Genomic DNA, 21697 nt, shown 5'->3' with positions numbered 1-21697 from the left:
ATGCTCCAAATATTTCATTGCGCAAATTACCTCTGGTTAAACTGCGTCGCTTCAAGTGCATGTGACTGGCAATATATGATTTTTATTAGTAATAATGTATATATTGCTGCCTTTATTGCAAAGTATTTCGATGATGCTTATTGTCTCGGAGGGTACAGTTTTCAGGTAGCATTTGGCTGTCACAATGTCACTGTAGTAACGTAGTAACTGTAGTAACGTTCTCAGTGTCTCAAATATTGGCAGGTAATTTTATACTACCAAATTCTTTCATGGCTATGGTTCTTTATGGTCCACCAGTATGCGAGTCGTTTTTTGGGCCAACAATTATGGGTTCTGCTTCCTTAATTCTGCAAACATTGATGGTTAGAGAATTATATGCCTGGTGAGGCAACCCCTATAATAACTTAGCTGTCAATCTCGTGAAATATTTGGTAAGAATTAATTAGCAACAAATTATACAAAATGTCATAATGGAAGGTCACATTTTGAACTGATCAATACATTTGTAATCTCTTTTTGGTCACAGTAATTATCTCTGTGACGCTGCTAGATTGAACCAATACTTGTGGAATAAACTTTTATACAGCAATATACGACGTACTCCACTTTATTAATGCTTATATAATTTGTTCATGAGAGGCAGATGTAAGCTGACAGCCTGAGCATACGTGCCAAATGTTGTGGATCTAGTTTACCAGTATTCCTCAAAGTGTGGCACATAGGAGGTGTGTGGCTCACAGTGGAGAAGTGTGGCTCACTGGTTAGAGGAGGCAGACCTGGAAGCAGAGGTCAGCCCGGGACCAGGGTTCAATTCCCAGCTCGGCGGGGTCTTGAGTCCTAAAATGTCCACGGACTCGACAATTCTCGCTCCGGTGCCTACTCGATTCAAGGGTTCACACTCTGCGACTCTGGGCAATAGCTTGCTTAATCTCCACAACGGCCCCTCGCGGTGGGATGCCTGGCTTTCACCTTGTGGATACCCTGTCGGGGTTATCTCACAGGGGAATACCAGGACGGGTTCCCTAAACAAGCGCTTAGATACCGGGTCGGTGATTTGCGCTATATAAATACATTTACATTTACATAAAACATTGTAAACCGTTTTTGCTTCACTGGGGACATAGCGCACTGAGCTACTGGCTCATCCACAATATAAAATCATTAATTAAAGAAGCAGATAGCACCAATTAATAGCCATTTTACATCAAATTAAAAGGAAAATTGCAAAAGTGGAAAAGTCCCTGACCTTGTTTTTTTACAAAAGGGGTTAACCAGCTTCTATAAAGTTATTGTGATTCTCTTGTGAATGCAAAATGTATATACTACAATTCACTAATACATCATAATAAGGAAACTAGAGATATTTTCAAAAGAAAATATTGGAACAATTGAAATGCTCGTCAACATCCTCCTCCTCCTTTAAACCTACTCAGAATTGAGTGCCAATTTAACCCATTTCTCTGTTGATAAAGTCATAACTCTAATTAGTTGATGGCTACTAAGTCAAGGGTATGTCAACAAATGGTCATTGGAACTTGTTTTCAACTTTGTCAACATTTTGACTTATGATCTAATGAAAGGGATGGACCATAGGCAGGGTACTGCCTGTCCAGCTGAATCTTCTCACATCTCTGTCAGTTTAGGCATGGACATTACATAAGCTCTTCTTCTTCTGTAAACAGTCTATTCCTTACAGTTAATATTTCTATTACTCTGGGACAATTTATTTTATTTATTTTTGAAGTTTTCTATAGCACGAACCAGACCCCAAGGTAGGGTATCAGAGCGCTTTACATAGTGAGCAAGGTATTGGATAGCACAAATAGTAAAAACGTGACATTAAAAAAAAGAAGAAAAAGCGTAGCATATAAAGTAACAACAAAGCATAACAGAGTTCGGGGGATAAAGGCAGAATGGTTAAATACAGCATTCAAAAACCTTTCCCGCTTTAACTGGATGCTTTTAACCTAGCACTAACATTTCCATTCGCTTGAAAATCCTGGCAAGAGTGGTGATCATCAAGTGACTGGTTCCTCTCTATCTTTGCAAAGGCCATTCTAAGCTCAGACAGAATAGCAGCATTGACGTGGCTTTAATTGATGTGCTAAGTAGCTTTATGGAACTTCTGGCTAAAGGAGAAGTAACCTTGCTGATCCTATCGGATTTCTGAGTTATTGATGACAACCCTGGCTTACTTTTGGACTATTTGGAAGAAATGGCGGCGATGTCGGATACTGCTGTGAAATGGTTTGCCTTGCTTATTTCAGAATCCTAAAGTTGGGTATCCTTTAAAGAATGCATGTCTAACTGGTCCAAGGTGTCTTGTATGTTTCACAAGGTTTGTGTTTGTCAACACAACTGCATAATGTATATGTTCCGCTATTCCATGAGTTGCTTAGTTTGTTTCACCTGTGTTGTCACGCCCATGCCGATCAACACAGCCCATTTTCTGAAACGGGTGATAACTCTGTTGATATACGTAGGTTTTAAGATACTTTATAATCAATAATCGTGCTTGGGTAAAGGCATATTGGCTTAGTGTAAACAGTGCTAACAATAAGTTCTTACTCTTTGGTGTGTCGTTAAAATATACTATAGATCAAACAACTATAGACTACTGTTTGATTTCATAGCATATCATTCTGACAGCAAGCTAAGTGAAATTTCTTAGAGTCTTCTTCTGCTCTGATCTGTCTATGGCCACTCAAGTGAAATGTTATTTTTATTGCAACAACTCTAATTATTAATATAATTATTACTGTTATTAACAAACATCTACTAATCAAATAACGAAATGGTCTAAGAAGACGTATTTGGTCCAAATCAAGACGAAAACAGGTTATTTTTTTCTGAAGAAGAGGAGAGTGGGTGCCAAACAAACAAATGCTGCGAAACAGATCCAGGCTCTATGGAGCTAGAGGGAAAAAGTGCTTAGTGTATGGTCTCTCACTCCTTGATTTTAGGGATTTTGAGGTGGAGAGATCCTTTGCAGAGTGTTTTCCAGTCCCACTGTTCAGGCGGCATGTTTTCAAGTAGCAAGGTTGCGTGAAGTAAATGGGTTCATAGGTAACAAAGTAAACTATAAACAAAAATGTCATAGTGTGACAAGCAGTGATGAGGGGAGTGGAGAATGGTCCTGGGCTTTGGACCTGGATTTAGATGCACGGGTGGCTAGTTGGCGGGACGTAGCAATATGGAGCAGTGCTAAAGGTATTTGGATAGATATGTGGGAGTTTGTGATCAAATAGATGTTAACAGTCCTTGAGTAGCCTCCAGCCAACATAATGGGAGGAGTAATTCTCTGATTTATCAGTGTTCACTGTTTTGGTGGGTCATCCGGAGATGCAGGACACACTCTTTAGGTGGTGAAATTGCTGTTTCATTTGGTGTGGGTATTTTTTGCTAGATGCCTGTAAGCAATGGTGGCAAACAGCCTAATTTAGTAGTCTTGTTTGGGAGACCCTGTCTGAGCTTTCTGATTGTCTTCCATTTGGAAGGGACACAAAGTGTGAGTGAAAGTTCTTATTTGGCTCCAACAGATGATGCATTTATTAGCCTATCTGGGGAACTAAAATCAAGAGAACAGCAGGTGTACCAAACAGAGTGGTCATGTACGCGAGATAACTCATCACTCTGAAATGCGGACAGTGTACTGTCCCGAGGAAGTCGTTCTAGACCACCAAATAAGAATGATCACTAGATGATTACAGGACTTTAACTTTATTTATACTAGGTGAAAGGTCCGCAAAACAGTGATAAAACCACACGATTGGGACCCGAAAGAAAACACGGTTGATGAGATAGGACTCAATGATCACTCCGAGGCAGGTAAGAAGAGACTGCACTGTTTGGAGTCAACCTCAGAGTGCCGTGGCCCAGTGCTTAATTTGTGAAATAATAACTGTCCCAAGAGCTGGTGTTGACAAAGAAGTGCCTGTGCCAAGCACTGTAAACCACCGCCTCAAATTAAGCACTGCCCTGGTCAGATGGGACACAGGGTGGTGTTACTGCGAAAAGAGATTCCCCTATTGCTGGCCAGCAAAGAGTCCTTGCAGTGTTCCATTGGCCTCTATTTCTTCTAGACATGTAACTATGATCCTTGTTGCCCCGCGGTACCATGTACCAACAAAGCATACACAGAGAGAAAGCATTTCTAAAAACAGGGCCCTCATAGAGTGCATTGCTATCACAAACACATATCACCAAAGCTGCTACTGAATCCCACAAACCATATGAGCACCAGAGGGCAAGATGATGATGGCTAACGTCTGAAGGAAGTCTGCCGAGATCCACAGGGGGTCACATGGGTACCGGTGATAGGTAATGCACAGGAATTGCATCACACTGCCAGGATAGCTGATCTCCCAGGAGTCTTCCTCGCCTGATGGGGTCTAAACATCAAACAACATTTGGTTATATATTGGATACATTTTCAGGTGAGGAAAACACATCACCCCTCAGCCACCTTGCACTTTACATGTTTGCATATTCGACAGACTTGGGGAAAATTGCTGATTCTGATGGAAGGCACACATTAAATAAATCTCTGATGATCAGAATTACAGCCAATCAGAACAGTGATGCATGCCATAAACATAGAGATGGTTCTCTATCTGAATTGGAAAACACACTGTTAGACAGGTAGATGGTCCAAAAACACTGACAGCCAGGTATATACAAAATCAACACAATGATGGGCAGACATACATGCAAAGGAAGCTGATGGCCTGGTCTATATCCAATAAGCATACTCAGGCACACAAACAACGCAACGTAGAAGGTGTCAGTCATCCTTATAATAAATGGACGGATTGCTAGACGGGCATATAAAATATAAAGCAAAGCATGCACACTACTATAACAATGACATCAGTCTTTGTCTTAGCGGTAAGGCATACATGGGAAAACTCAATGAAGTCAATACATTCACACAAGGTCATACTGATGGCCACGCGCATTGGTTATATAGGCACTAATCAGTGTATACATACAAACTTACAAACTACACATGTTGTACACAGTGATGTAAAGGCAACCAAGCACATACTCAAGTCAAATCACATTGATATACACATCATAAAAATACATACTACAAAGTACGGTAGGAAACAACCTAATGGTAAAAGCGTACATTTTACAAACACACTTATGAAGCTGGATGTATGGTATAAAAACACTAAACACAAACTAAATGGTATGAATAAAATTGTAGCAAGCTCTGAATGCTAGAAAACACACAGACGTAAGACATGTATGCTATGTACACGACTATTGCCAAATATGCATTCTATATAAATAGCAATAACTGTTTTGTGGACAATGCAGTAACCTGTTAATGGGAAGTTCACATCTTTTAATGGAGGTGAGTGGCACCCCTTGCATATGGAAGTATGATTTAAAAAAAATTGTGTATTTGAAGAAACTACCTGCAAAGGTTTATACTTCTGAAGGCTGCATGCCCTCGGTTTGTCTTTTTCTCATAAGCATATCCTTGTGTGCTAGAAGAGTGAAACATATATCAGAACATTGCATTGTTGAGCGCTCCGTTGAAAACAATGGAGTGCTCAGGGATTCCAATGGCCGGTAGAAGGCCGGAGCATCAACATTCCAATGTTTAACAAAGGCCTCATGAAGCCCGAGGGGATTTCAATCCACTAAAGCTTTGTGAGGCCTTTGTTTTACAAATTAGAACATTCTGCCCTCTAGGGGCGGAATGTTCTCATAGCATTAGAGCCCTCCGTTGCAGGCTCTAATGGCCATTTAAGGCCCGCTCCCTTGTTAAAGGCCCTTGCCTTGTCTCGGGCCTTTAACGCTGGAGAGGGCCTTTAATGGCCGTTAGAGCCCACTAAGGCAGACTTTAAGACTAAATCAGAACATTGGAATGTTGAGCGCGCCATTAAAAACAATGGAGTGCCCCGGGCTTCTAATGGCCGGTAGAAGCATGGAGCAGAAACATTCCAGTGTTTAACAGAGCCCTCATGCAGCCCGAGGGGATTTCAACCCCGTTGGGCTTTGTGAGGCCTTTGTTTTACAAATGAGAACATTCTGCCCTATAGGGGCAGAATGTTCTAATAGCCTTAGAGTCCTACGTAGCAGGCTCTACCGGCCATTAAATGTCAGCTACCTTGTTAAAGGCCCGATCCGAACTGGAACGGGCATTTAATGGCCGGTAGAGCCCGCTACAATAGGCTCTATGGCTATAAACATGTGAACAATTCCACAAACCTCTGAAATTGGATATGTGTGCTGCCTCTCCTTAGAGACTGACTCTTTGGCTGATGTCTGGGGATCCCCTTTTCCATATCTCACCATAAGTACATGCATTAACAGACTCAACCATGAGCTAAGTCTGAAGTTTTCTTTGACAAAGGCATGCATGAGATGAACTAAAAGATGGCAAAACATGCATGACAAATACACAGATGGCAATGTATGCATGCTGGCATGCACAGAGGGTAAACAAAGCTTGCAACATGCACACGTAGGGCAAGAATGTGTGCATCAATCAACTGATCCCACCGCACTCATGCTATGAACAAGCTGTTGGCAAGGCACGCATGTTTAAGTACACGGATAATGAAGAAAGCATTTAAACCAATGAAGGTCAGGCCTGTCATCAACAGACAGATGTGAAGGCATGCATGGTGTACACATACACTAATTGCACCGCTTGTGTGAAATAAACATGCCAACCAAAACAGGCAGGCAATAAGCATTGATGGTGAGCATGTGAGAGACATGAGAGATAAGGGCTGACAAGGAGTGTGGGACACTGAGGCAGGCAGGCACTGGGAGGGATTGGAACCAGAGCTCACCTTTCCGATTGTGACGTTCACCATCTCCAGCAGCAATAGCGCCGCCTCAGTGCAGAGTCCGGCCTGCACCACCTGCTCACGGTTGTGGGTCTGTAGCACAGACTGGAAGGCCAAATCCAAAGTGCACTGAGAAGAGGATGAAGGGAAGGAGGAAAAGAAAAGAGACGGAAGTCATGTTCAAGGGACAGGAGATGTTAATTTGAAACATGACAAACACAGAAAGAGTTAAAATCAGATATCCATATCTAAGCAAAGGAACCCAGAATGAGTGGATTTAGCTGCACCGCTGAGGGGGTGATGCTAACCACCCTTAGGGTCATGCAAGTGTCTCAAGTGTACTTACCTGCACCTCTGCGCCACACTAAGGTGTGCTGGTGCCTGTGAGGGGCTCATTGTTCTGATATTTACTTTGGAGGTGACAAAAAATGCTCGACTGAGTAGCCTGTAGACTGTAATACAACTTTAAACATTTTAAAATGGCCCAAAACCAATATTCAGGCAAAGTAAAACCCAACATAAGGATAATTTAACACCAGACATTAATTAAGACAAAATATAGTTTTGAGCATGGGTCTCGACCATGTCAGAACTTGAGCTGTTTCCCTGGGGACAGGGATCTGCCCAGATACATAAAGTTCACTGTTGGCGTAGTCATTACCTGAAAACCTTTGAAACTGCCCTGTCAGATCTGCCCCTGTTTTCCTCACCCTCTCTGCTATGCCCATAAAAGGATATCTTATATATCAAGGCAGTCTTCCTACTGTGTCTCTACTACAACAGAGATAGGCCCTTGTTATATGTTTTCTGAAATTCTAGTTCGGGCTTAGTTGGGAAGACCAGATGTGAGGAGAAACCCATGTCTTGAGGATTTTGTCTGGACACATTACATCTGGCAAACAGATGTGGAATTTATCTGGGGAAAAAGTGCCCACAATGTGTGGCACAAATGGTGCCACAACTGAAATCCCCATTCCATAGGAGAAAACAGGTATGGGTGCAAAAATATTGCACCTGATAATTACCAAACTCAATGGAATCAGTAATTCTAGGTGTGGTATAGCTGGATCAGTTATCCCCAAAACCTCATAATGACGACCACCGTTAGAAACCTCCATTGTCCTCCAGACGTATTTATATATTTATCATTAAACCAGGTTAACAATTCCCATATGCTGTGGTTGCTGAAGTTCATAATTATAATGAAAAATTATGAGTCGATTGCATTATGCTATGTGGATCAGGGGAGATGCTAACAGTGTCGCTTTGCTTTGCTAGGACATTCTTAATTTTATATTTGGGCAAAACTTGATTTAGTAGTGAGGAAGCTCTTCGTGAATTTTAAGTTGAGGTGCGAGTGGTGATAACATCTGGTTATAATCCTCCACAGCTAACAAACATGTTGGTTGTTAAATTTGTAATTGACCTAGGAAAGACTTGAATTGGATGTTTTTTATTCTCCTGGGTTATTAAGTTTAAATAAAAAATGTTTAGGCTACCAATGATTAAATCTTGAAAGATGTGTGAACTTTTGTGTTCTACATATTCAGTTACTATCTGTTCTTTTTATTTGTGTATGTTTTTGTCACTTTTTTTAAATCATGTTACTAATAATTGTATACGGTGTAGTTCTGTGAAGACCAAGCAAAGTAAATTAAATTAAATATATTAAAATTTGTGTGTGTTTCGTAGAATGCTGCACTGCCGCCTTTGCAGCTACTTAGCAGACTGCGATGTTGTACGGCAGCAACATTATCTGTAGGTACTGTGGCATCTCACACAAGTTTCCCATGAACCCTGGGTGCCTCTCAGGGCCTAACTTGTAAAAAACAAACGCTAGGGCCTGCGGTCAGCACTATAATTATATTGGGCGTGTTGAATACCAAGACTGCATAGATTTGATCACCCTCATGCCTCTTACATCCAACAGCAGACACTCCCTAACCCTGTAGGTCAATATTGCAGGTTCTTTTTCATCCCTCCCTTCTCCCTTCGTCACTTTTTCCCACCTTTCTCTTCCCCTTTCTTTCCCCCTCTTTTGTGTTTTTCTCCTTCTTGCTCTGGCTGAAAATCTGGCCGTTTTCTGTCCCCAAAAATGAGTGCCAGTGGGCCCTGTCTGCAACCACCAGCTCAAATAAAGCCCTGGTTAACTCAATTGATGAGTGACAAAGGAGCTGAGCTGGGTTGTACCCATGAGCAGATATCCATCCCTCTTTTTCTAACCCTTGAAGCTAACCAATGCCCCACAGGTTCAGTAGGGGGACTAATAAATGAAGGAGTCTTCAGACTGAGGGTTTGATGAAAGTCAACACAGGCCCTCATTCACCTGGTCACTTTGCACTCCTGATGAAGGGGTGTCTGAAGCGATGTAGGAGCCAGGGATCATCGGACGGTGTTATCAAATGTCAATGCATATCCAACCTATCCCTATCCTTTCAGCATACTAGAGTGGCAGTGTTTAGTTGGAAGAGTTCAAACCTTGAACAAAGTGCATAGAAGACATTGAGGTCAGTTACCTGTGAGGTTTGGTGTTTATTTTAGAAGGTGGTCGGTCCTTCGGTTATGTCTTTAGTAGAGGGTTGAGGAATGTTTTTGAAGTTGCCCTGTACTGCAAGAGTCTGTCCTACCCATAGGATAATTACATTTAAGCTAAAAATACAGCATTGCCGCATGTAGCCACAGTTCCACCGCAGGGCTTAGGAAACTGTCCAAAATAAGCAAGAGCGTCATTTCAGCTACAACGTCCTTGTAGAAACTTGGATAGGAGCTTGAGCCAAGAATACCTGCAGATTTTCATAGTTACCTTAGGTAAACCTGACCATTTTCTCCTTCAGTCTGGAAAAATATACAGAGACATGCACACCACATTTCCTGTATCCAGCTTATCAAGCCCTTCGGGTTTAAACTTTCTATTATTTCCTAAGATGGGACGATATTTTTACAGATGATATTAAGGACACAACATTTATGTCAGGCAATTTCCTGTCAATGATATTCTTGTGTCACACCAGTGAAATATTAGCCAACATCACCTTGGTATTCAGCAGGACTCAGGCCATTTATATCTACAAAGATGTTGAGTAAACTCTCCAGTTGTCATACTATTACGTGGTATTTTTATTTCACTTAATCATTTTACTTTTAAGTTGAAACAACCTTTTATGTGATGTTCCTTATGCTAAACCCTGAGATGCAAAGTTTATGTGAAAAAACAAGAGATAGTAGGCTCCTGACATATCCTTCTGGCTGCAGGTCTCCCAGAGGACCAACGCATTGTGCCTCCATTCGTTCTACGTTCTGCGTCAGATGTTGCACCCCTACTGAAAGGTGCGTGTGAAGGGGAGGAGAGATTCTCACCTAATGTGTAGTTAATGTTAAAGTGGTGGAGTTTCCGCCTCGATGATGGACTAGGGTGCCAGCTTAGCTTAGCTTTGACTCAGGAGGTCCACCCAACTCCAACAGTTTGGTATTGTTGATTAAATGTTCCTCAATTGCTTTAGTTTCAAACGTGATTTAGAGCATCAACAAACTCCACTAAATGCCAAGATGGTTTGTAATTTTAAATGACAAAAGGAATAGCTACAACCTTGCAAAGTAACTGGTGAAATAGAGAGGCTATAGGCTCAAAACACCAATAAAGCCCTGGTGATTACAACAAACATTTTTTGGGGTGGACTGCATAAAGTCTGGACGTGCTATGGTACGGCGTAATCTTTATCACTACAAAAGCTGTTTTTGGGTGCTATGGCAGAATCAAAAAGATGGCTCGCCTCAAACTCTATGGAAAAGACTCATGAATGGAGAAGGCAGCTCTATGTTGGGATCACTGCACATGGACCTAGCGTTGATCTGCTCTTTAACTAGACAATATCTTAGGATACTGCGACTGTTAATGTCGCTTATGGAGAGACCAACAGGGAATTCCTGTTGGTATCTGAATGACCCAACAACCTCTTATGCACCTGGATGTAACCAAAAAAGGTTGGATCTGATCTAAAAGCCCTTTTGAGGGCCTTAAGTTTGAAGCACTTTTAAACACCCATAAATTCCCCATTATCAAAATTGCAATCCAAGTGACTGTGCGCAGAAATATTAATTTATGCTGCATGCAAATTGCCACTGTTCTCCCCTTTATAAAATACCTTCATGGAGAATTTTGAACATCCTGTTAAGGTAGCCAGTTCAGAGCCCTGTTAAAAGGACCTTCTTAAGGAGTGCCTCTGCTCAAAAAGACAGCAAGATGAATTACACTGAGCAGCATTTAAAGGCCCAGTCATGTGATGTTGCGTTCGAATGCGAGACCTGCCTCTTCGGTCTGGTCCTATGTTATTCATTTCACATTTTTCCTTTATTTTATGAAATATAAAGCCTTGTGTTGATGATCCTTAGGGAGTTGTATTTTTGGAAAAATATGATAGTAATGAAATTGAGGGTACATATTTTCTGCTTCCTGTAAGGACTTATGAGATGTATATTTTTTTGTCTCATAAAACAAGGAAAACAACAGCATCTTTTCACAACAGCTTCAAGTCAGTGTCTGAGAGTTTGCATGTCAGACTTTCTTGAAAGGACCCAGCTGTACCTTTTCATGAGGGCCACACTTAGGATTGAAGGAGGGGGGACGGATAAGAAAAGAGTGGGAGAGACAACCTCACTATGGAACACCCGTGGACACTTACCTGCACTTCTTCAGAAGGACCACATTGTGGGGTCTGTAGGAACAAACCCGCCAGCAGTCGATAGATCTGCAGGTTCTGCACATGGTGCTTCAGGCATGCCTGCAGCATGGCGAAGCCAGATATGAGTTGAAAACAGGGTTCTGGCATGAGCACAGGGCCCAGATTGCTGCTCTTCAGATTATCTGTTACAATGGAAAAGAAAATGTGTGAGATGCCTTCCAGGCAAAGATGCATTCTATCTCAGAGAAGACAACATCGTTACCTAGTAGAACATACAATCTGGATCATAGAGGCCCAGCACTGTTGAATGTGTGAGCTGCCAAGATGGGTCATTGAATCATAATAACATATAAACAAGAATTTCTTACATAGTAGGTATATGCAATGGTCCATGAGAACATTAGCAGACAATGGTTATAACAGCAAATTGGAAAAGTGGCAGAGAGTCACTAGTGCATGACATTATAACAAAACAGCAGTGGTTAGTGGGATGCAGGATAGAGAGAGATGCTGTAACATCTGGATGCTTGGAGAGTGAGGGCGTCTTTGAGGAAGGTAAATCAAAGGTAGAGAGTGCACCAATGTTGACCTGAAGATCTCAACAAAGAAAGTAGAGGAACGAGAAAGAGTGATTTGGGACGTGATGTTGAGAATAGGGAGCCAAAGAAGTGATGTTGGATGAGGAGAGAAGTAAGTGAGTAGCTGAGGGCATGAAGGGCAATGAACTACACAGGATCGAACCCAGATCTTGGAATGATTTGAAAACAAAGGAGAATAAGTTGAACAACCTTCATTTACTCAAAAGGAGAAGCAGCCTGCTATCAAGGGGAGGTTGTGGAGGAATATCTGGACCGTTTGTATTGGGCACATGTGGGAAAGTTGAGGCCCTTCCTCAAGAGGCTGGAAAAAGAATTCTGGGAGACCAAGGAGAACCAGTGAAGAGGGTCTTGCAATAACTGAGTTTGCTCCAAAGTAAGGTGTTTAGGAATGTCTTGACCAAGGAAAATGAGTGGTCTGGTATCTTGCAGATATTTAGGAAATGGGGTCGAAGAGAGAGGGGTGCTGAGGAAAAGTTAGCTGCCAAAGTGAGTCTGCATGTTGTGCGCTCAAGAACAGAGCCTGAATACATCAGTGATAGAAGGCAGAGGAAATGAGTGAGGGGATTACAGTATATGATGCAAATAATGTGAATGTGTTCTGTCGGCCAGAAGTTAGTGGCATCCAAGTACAGAAAAATGTAATCAAACATACTGAACAAAGGGTATTTGCCCTCAAATACTCCAACTCCTCAAGATTTAGAGCCAGCTGCACTGCACTGTAACATTGTTAGATCAGGATATTATCCCTTAATGTATTGCTCTACACTAAGTTTACAATAAATGTTCATTTGAGCGTCTGAGACAGTACATACAAATTATGTGCTGTCACACATAAGACGTATATTTTATGCTTGAGCTCTTAAAAGGCAACTGCCACAGGGTCAGGCCAAAAGGGCCCTATTTTAAAATGGCATCAAACAAGCGTTTTGTACATAGCTGGCACCTGATTGAAGGGCAGACTTCAGCAATTAGTGACTAATTGTTCAGAGTTTAAGCAATGTGAGTTATGTTTTACATTACAACAGGTTCATTATTCTGTCCAATATTTTAAAACATGTTTTTGAATAATTTAAAGATCCATGTGATGAACATTGTTTACAGATGTGCATTTCAGACATCAGCATTTTTTTTTTTTTGTGGAAAACCTTTATTAATTCTTCAACCAGTTACAAGTACGGGACTACAACCACCAGGGCTGGCCGCTAATCAATGTCATCGCAGCAAAGCAATTAGAATCAGACTCGGCCTCCCGGGAGGTAAATACAGCATAACATCAATTGAAACTGGCAGCAGATCATACGATATGAATACCAGGATAGTAAAGGCTCCATTTTATAATATAAAGATAGAAGGATCAGGTGCCATACAAAATCACAAAGGCGTGTAAAGGGCGGGCAAAACAGTAGGAGGTCCACAATTAGTTCGATCTCATTCGAGATAGTGGCGCTAAAACATACAGTTCAGGGTAAACAAGCATACAATTACTATTCGCACCAGTTAAGCGCCCGCCCAATGGTACTGAAGTACCGTGAAAGTATAGGCACAGATAAAAAGTCGACAGTTAACAAAAGAATAGACCCGCTACGCTGACCCGAAAAAGAAAGAAACAAAAGAAAAAGCGAAGAAAGATAAGAAGAAATAAAGGCCATAGAAACAAAAAATGAAAACAAAATTCCCCGCCCCCAACCCCCCACCCTGCACCCCTGCAGATGACTATGGCCTACCCCCCTAGCAGGGTGCCTGTCTCCCCGTAAATGAACCCGAAATATAGAAGAACAAAGGGAAAAAAAAGGGAAAGAAAGAAGGGACTAAAACCCTGCCGTAAAAGGAGAAATGGAGGAGGGCTATGCCATACGCATTCCCGGACTCTCCCCCCCGCCTTGCGAAGAATCCCCCACAATGTTGACACGATCAAGCAGACCACAATAAAACAGTACACCAGAGGAAACTATAAATCCCGCCCCGGACTCCGTGAACCAAATAAAGCAATCCCGTTACCGATGAAACAATAGTATGAAATCTCAAATAACAGTCTCAGCCTTGGCCCCGTCGATCAAATTGGCTGATCCCTTCCGATAAGTAGAGCCCCACCGTAAAGTTGTCAAAGTGTATACAGAAGTCGCCGAAACATGGTCTATCAGACAAATAAAGGATAGCAAGTCCCACAGTAGATGTTCGGGTCCACCAATGCCCCTCTCCGACTCCAAGACCAGGCACTATCCCGTCCGCCATCTTGATGGACCAGTTGGGAAGGGGGTGAATGAATGAATGAATGAGGGGTTTCTTGTATCGCGCACACTTAGCCCGATGGGCGTCAAGGCGCCTAGATCAAATACAGCAACTTACATCCTACCTAGTCCTATTTTATCATAAGTAGGCCTTCTTAAAGAAATGTGTTTTTAGAGCCTTTTTGAAAGACTCGATAGAGGGGAGAGTTTTTATTTCCGTGGGGATGGAGTTCCACAGCTGTGGAGCGACGACGGAAAAGGCTCTGGCTCCCCATCTGACAAATTTAACACGGGGGACAACTAGTTGACAGAGTCCCGCAGAGCGCAGGTTTCTTGTGGGGACGTAGCGCAAAAGAAGGGAGCCAATGGCACTAGCCGGACCATCCATCAATGCTCTGTGGGTGAGACAGAGAATTTTAAAGGCGATTCTGTGCTGTACCGGAAGCCAATGAAGCTCCTTCCTGGCTGAGGTGGCAGAGGAGGCTTTAGGAAGATCCAAAACAAAACGCGCTGCAGAGTTCTGAAGAGTCTGCAAACGGTGGATCAGCCCTTTGTTGGCTTCCATATACAGGGAGTTGCAGTAATCCAGTCTCGAGCCTACCAGGGCGACTGCAACCTGTTTACGCGCCTGAGGGGAGAGGTACCCACGGATTTCATTGAGTACCCGGATCACACCACAGCAAGTGGCCACGGTCCTGTTAACTTGCAGGGACATAGAGAGCGAGGTGTCAAATACCACTCCCAGATTTCTGGCAGATAGGGAGGGAGCGGGGCAGGTGCCAAGGGAAGTGGGCCACCACTCGCTCGACCACAGATTCTGGTTCTTCCCAAAGATCAACACCTCGGTGAGACCCAGTCCAACACAGTTCACTGTTACGATCAAAAGTCTCCAAATCGGGAACAGCAGTGAAATGTTCCGCCAATTGCAGTTCCAAAGATTCCGACCTTATAGGTACCTCGCCAATCTCCAAATGTTCGAACCGTTCCACTTCTGCGGGGGCAGGTATAGCTCCGAGCACCGGGTCCAATTGCACCGCTGGGGTAGCTATAGGGAATTGAAATGGCCACCGGGTCTCGGGCGGCAAGTCAGAGTCCGGTCCCAATCCTCGAATTCCATCCGCTGCCGACATCAGATTCCAAGCCTGGGTCTCCATAGTAGCCTGAAGAGACTCCAGGGCTGCCATCACTGACCGCAATGACGGGTTACACTTAACCCGCTCTGTCGGGTTCCGCATAGTAGCAGGCATAATAATCCCCACGGAGAGGCGCCTTCCCCGGGGTAAGATTAGGCGGAGCAGGAATGAACCGTGAGGGATCGATCAGCAATAAGCGTAAGTGCGCACCAAGTCTCCGACCTAACGGCACCAGCGCTACAAACGCCAGGCTCCCGGGTCCCGGACCCTCACCACACCACCTCGGGCGTCACTGGTCTCCTCACCTCCGGTACAGTTCCAGGCAACAGATCGGCAGCAAAGCAACCATAAAGATGTCGGAATTTCCATGGACCGGACCCTGCCGCTCTCTCCGGTCCGCTGTTGTTCAACTAGGACCCGGCTAGGCCAACACTCGAGACCCCGGCTTCCAGACTGGGTTAGGCCTCAAATCAAGCCTCGACATTACTCTACTCCACCATGTCGGAAAAATCTCGGGATTGCTCCATCAGTCTGCAGAGTAATTCATGCACCCGGATATGGGGCGAGAAATCAGGATATACGACAGGATCTTCGAGGAAAGGACGGAGGTCGGCGGAGCCGGGAAGCTACGCGGCCATCTTGCTTGCTGTCGTAGCTCCTCCTCCCAGACATCAGCATTGGGTTTGGTTGACATAGGAAAGTTGTGGACAAAGCAAGAAAACCCCATAATAAACACTTATTTGCCAAGCCACGTAAGAATGCTCGGGACAACATCCTGAGTAGAGGTCTGTTTATCCTAATATAGCTTTAAGTCCCTAGAACTGTTTCCATGTGACAACCTTCTACTCATTATATATTTTGGCTAACTTAGAACATCTTCTTGAGTAGGAGACCAGTGCCACAAGTCATCAGACAAGTGCTCAATGTGATTTTGCTGATTTGTTCGGGCTCTGTCAAGTGACAAAGGTACACCCACGTCATTTCACCGTTGTTGCACACCTCTTTCTTCAGCAACCTAATGTCTTTGTGATTCACATGTGTCAGCTGTCACGTTATCATTTCACAACTCCTTAAGAAATTTGATGCCCATGTGACACAGGTCTGCTTGTGGATGCATAGTTGCATACCTCTTTCTTCAACAACTGAGGCATCTACATAGATTTTACTTCAGCAACTCCATATCCAGGTAAGTGGATCACTGCAACTGAAAACCCAGTTTTTCCTTAACCATGACTGCTGCTCGAACCCCTGGTTTTACCTAACCATGACTGCTGCATCTAATTGCAGTCAGAGGTACCTGAAAACAGGGACCTCTGACTGACTCTGCCAATGTTAAGCAATGCATATTAACCAGCAGCCTGATATATCTGCATTAATTTGAACAAACAACTGAGAACTGAAACAGGCATTGAACTGTAGTGGTGAGAACCCAAACACACATTGCATGTCAAGTTATTGTACCATATTGTACCGTATCCACCAATTGATTACCTAGAAATGCAATTACAGTAAGCTCTGTGTCATAACAACGAATACAGCTAGAAAGTCCATTATCATAATATAAAAACAATCTTATATTTTTACTTAAAGAATAGCTGTGCTTGGTCATTATATTGTAGTGCCAGAGGTACTCCCATATATTGAGACCACATGATGACCTTTGACTACCATTGTTTTTTTAGATGCTTTAATTTGTTATAGCTTGACTGTACAACATATTTTTTCCTACATGTGCATTTTTCCTTGAGGATTTCTTTCATGTCTCCTTGTAGCTTCAAAATGGGATTCTTGTTTGCTTTTTACAGCTTTGCCAGGAACAGAACATGTGGGAGTGCAGCATTATCTATTATTTGGGAGGGCGAAGCAATACATTTTGGCGTCACTTTGTAGGATTAAAAGGGGAGACATGTTTTCTAACCTGTCAATGTTTTCAGTTGCAGATTCCCAGATGCCAACTGGGGTGGAAAGTTGCCTCTAATGCAAGTTTAACAGACGAGGGGCAAACATTGAAATGTTTGCAAAATGTTTCTTTTGAAGAGGGAAATAAACTTGGTATTTCAGGGAGAAAAAGAAGTCTCATTTTGAATGCTGTTCGTTAAATGTTCACAAAATGTGCACAGCTAGAAAAAGAACGCAATGAAATACAAAAGCAGTTGGTTGAAGCTAAAGAGAATTATAATATGTTAATGCATGAAATTAGATCGTTGAAAAAAGAGCAGCAGATGTACCAGGCAGCGCAAGATTGAGAAATTGTGTGTATGATGCAGTTTATATTACCAAACTGTTTAGATTGCCAGAGTGAATTGCCTACAAAGAATGTGGTTGAAGGAGAGCTGAAGGTTAATTTACAATACTCGCAGGAGGTTTTAATTAATTATTTGGAGGACTTTCCTCAGTTAGAAATTAATTATATTTTGGACAGGTTTCAGCAGAATCCGGAGGAAGATTTGATAACGTAGCTTGTACATATGTTTGAATTAGAAGCCTCTGAAATGATAATTCCAAGCATACTTTTGAATGAAGAAAAATGCTAAAAGATAATATTTTAAATATAGCAGGGGGGCTGGATACCTTGACACAGAACTGATGGAGAATATGTTTCATTGATTCTAGCATTGCATATCCAGAGTGTTACAAGAGAAACTGTTCAGTTTGATGAAAACGATTTTGAGATTACTTTATTGTCTTAAGCAAAGTATATAATATTGGCGGGTTCAATAGTAGAAGTTGCAGGATTAGCCATTTATAACATTAGAGCATCAATGAGTTAACATGTTTGATTCTATCTGTGTATTCATCACACATTTATTTCTGTAGCTGAGTTATCAGATATGCATGAACTATTTTAGATTAAGTAATATGTTACATGCTTCTATAATGTCACTGTTTTAATGTGTGCTTCATTTTATATTTGTGCTTTCACTTCAAAAGTTGATTTTAGATGTGTCTGTTATGATGGTCAGAGGTCATAGGGTGGAATGTAGTGCCAGAGGTACTCCCACATGTTTGGACCACGTGATGACCTTTGACTACCATTGTTTTAATTGATTTTAGGTGCTTGAATTTACAACATCATTTCTCCTGCATGTGCATTTTTCCTTGAAGATTTCTTTTGTGTCTCCTTGTAGCTTCCAAGTGAGCATGTTTGCTTTTTACACCCTTGCCAGCGACAGAACGTGCGGGAGTGCAGCATTTTCTATTATTTGGGAGGGTGAAGCAATACATATATTGATTGTGAGAGATACATCTACTACCTGAACTAGACTTTCTACCCCATTTGACATTCTAAAATTAAGGGCCTTTTTTAGAGTTTGGCAAACAGGGACAAAACTTATATGTTGTTGAGGCCATTTGCGTCTTGTTTTTTCAAAATAAAACTCTTACTTCGGGAATTTGTTTCTTAAGAACAAACCGTTTCGCTGAGTGGCTGCATGAAACATGGCAGCATCTTAGCAAAGCTACAATGCTTTCAAAGGAACTGCAATGGCGACATCTCCTCGGAAGGCAAAAAGATTGCATACTGCAGGCAGACATCTCTAAACTGTCAACTGCCAGTGTGGTGGAAATTATGGCCTCTGCCACTGGAGGGGCAGCGGGATACCCACAAAACTTTAAAAACGGACATAACCCTTGACGGTTCGACTTTGCTTCCCCCATAAAGTCAAAACCTAAATACGAAGCACTTGACAATTTAGTGAACTCGTAGTAGTATCTATGCTTACAAGGACAGCAGCAATACTTGTTACAAAGATTGGCTAACTACCCTAAAGTCAGACAGGCACCAGATAACTGGGTTGACTTGCCAACTACCTCAGAAATGTTCAATCACATCTGGAGGGCAACTATTGCTAAAGAAATTAAAATCCCCAGAAGAAAGATGTGTTTTTGAGTATGCATCAACAGATGCAATTAAGACTTTACAATCATGTGGAAACTTGAAGTAGATTGCGAATATACCTGTGAGGCATTGCAACAGAGATTACTCCACCATATTGCTTACTTCTGCATGTGCTACACAAAACCAAGAAAAAATGTAACACAATGTAAAAATGCTGTGCCATCTTGACTACAGAGGAATTATGGCTGATCTTTTGAAAAAATAAGTTCTAAAATGATCATTTTAATGTTCTAGGGAAGAGACATCAACAAATCAACAACAGTACAAAATCCAACACTTTGAAAACGGAAGCATATCAATTCTCGTGTCCTTTCCTTTCTCCTCACATTCCCAATCCTTACCTTCTGCCCAACTACCTATGCTAAGCTTTCAAGCAAATCTGAGGATGGTATTTCAAGCCTTTGCCTACCGTTAGTTAGTAATAACCCTGTTTAAATTTTCATATTTATTTTCACATATTTTTATTATAAAATATGCAAGAATTTTTCGTATACCAAGGGCTTAAACATTGCAAGTTTTTTATAATAGACTACAGTAGTACTAATGAGAAACGGTGCACTACTGGATCAAGATGTTGTTCAAACACTGGCGGGCCAGTGGCAGCTGCTAGATAGCATGGAGGTAATGCATTTGGGTCACAACCATTCACAGGCCAAGGCAGAGAAAAAAGAGTGATCACAGATCTAAAACTCATCAAAACAGAACAATGTCAATGTGACAGCTTGCAAAGCAGGAAGTACACATTCAAGTTTTGAAACAGGCAGATATGCAATTTTACGTCTAAATGAAGCTCAGGAGAGATCACATGCAGTGTTTATTTTTTTGGGTACAATGTACAAAAATTGCTGGTAATAAATTAGAAAATGTTCGAAGACGTTTCCAGGGGAGAGGATGTGGCCTAACAGCTGGGGCAGTGGACTTCGAAGCAGGGGAACCGGGTTCAAGTCTCAGCACGGACTGCTCAACCTCCTGTAATTCTGGGCACATCACTTACTCTTCCTGTGCCTAACAACATGAATGTGTCCATCTGTAACACAACTGGTGCTCATGTACAGTGCTGTGATACCTTCGGGTCGAGTTTAAGCCATTTAACTGCCATTATTTCCTAAAAGGAAATATGAAATTCAGGTGTTGTGATTATTTCATTACAATCTAAAGTAAAACAAATACTACCTTTAGTCTGTTGGGAGGAAATCTGTTAAACCGCACAATGATAAACATCATGTCATTTGATAGAGGAGACTGAACTGTCTTCGTTTTAAATTCATCAGGGGCGTAACAAACACCCCCGCAGCCCACGCAGTGCGGGGGGGCCCTCAGTCTTCAGTAAGTGAAGGGGGCCCCCTTAGCACTTGTAGGGAACTGGGTAGAGAGAGCTGTGACTCTCTCTCCCTAAAGCAGCCTGTAAAGCAGCCAGCCTGCACGCGCTGTGGACTGAAGAGAAACAAAGTAGCAACATTGTTTTCTTCAGTCAGAGCCAGGAGCAGGCCCAGGACAAGGGTGGGGGCCCCAGAGAGGGCACTGCACAGAAAGGGGCTATCTTCACTTCAGCTACTGTCAGCTTTGCTTTTACAAGTCAATGGAAGTGAAGCGAGAGACAGAAAGACAGACAGACAGGGCACCCTTTGGAAACTATTTCACAGCCACAGAGGACGAACAAATGAAGTCAAGTTTGTAGAAGGCATTAACTGTCACAGACAGCAAACCCATTATTGGAGTGGTTCAGAGTGAGTACCTACCGGACCAGATCTGACGCAGTCCTCAGATGGGGCACTGAAATGTGTTCATTTTTAGCCTGCTTCGTCCGTGTGACTGACTGAAGGATTCTGGGTAGAAAGTGAACTCTTGAGTGCTTAACAAAGAGGCCGCCGATGGAAGCAACACTGTGGGCAGAACCACAGTATGTTTGGGGCCACAGCGCTGCACCCAGATTGGTCAATGTGTCACTGAGAACCGTCCATCGTGAACACCACAATGTCCGGAAGTGACGTCGCTTGGTCAATGGACATAGTGTAGATATTGCCCAAGTAGACAAGAGCTTCAGTCTCCCACGTCGGTGTAGTAAGCGCTATAGAACAGCTGCAATACAATCCGCATCAGTTCTTCAGATGTGATACAACGTCCTTTAACCCGATGACGTCACAGAAATATTTAGCATTCTTTACTACACCCTGGTGGCGGCAGCATGCTAATAACAGTGGCTGGTGACAGGCACACACGCACTCACTAGTGACAAATACAGAGGCACATTCACTAGTGAAGAGCACGGAGATGGATGTTTTCAAAGACAGGGCACTTCAAGCTCCCCTTCTTGTGAACTCACTCCAGTGCCTAAAATAACATCTCAG

General features: G+C 42.5%; 1 protein-coding gene across 2 annotated transcripts in view; it reads right to left on the bottom strand.

Annotated features, from left to right (window-relative positions):
* The window catches only part of WDFY4 (WDFY family member 4), an 856906-nt gene that overhangs the window by 348636 nt on the left and 486573 nt on the right, over positions 1–21697 (bottom strand). For both annotated transcript variants that reach the window (XM_086921796.1, XM_086921797.1), the window contains 3 exons: positions 11492–11673; positions 6816–6941; positions 4230–4391 (listed from right to left, as the gene is read on the bottom strand). In XM_086921796.1, the coding sequence (XP_086777922.1) occupies positions 4230–4391; positions 6816–6941; positions 11492–11673 (470 nt within the window). The remainder of the gene's footprint in view (positions 1–4229; positions 4392–6815; positions 6942–11491; positions 11674–21697) is intronic.

The sequence above is a fragment of the Lissotriton vulgaris genome, chromosome 5 (genome assembly GCF_964263255.1).
Source record: "Lissotriton vulgaris chromosome 5, aLisVul1.2, whole genome shotgun sequence".
Lineage (NCBI taxonomy): Eukaryota > Metazoa > Chordata > Amphibia > Caudata > Salamandridae > Lissotriton > Lissotriton vulgaris.
The sequence above is the reverse complement of the archived record's forward strand: the minus strand, read 5'-3'. Positions and strand labels throughout refer to the sequence as shown.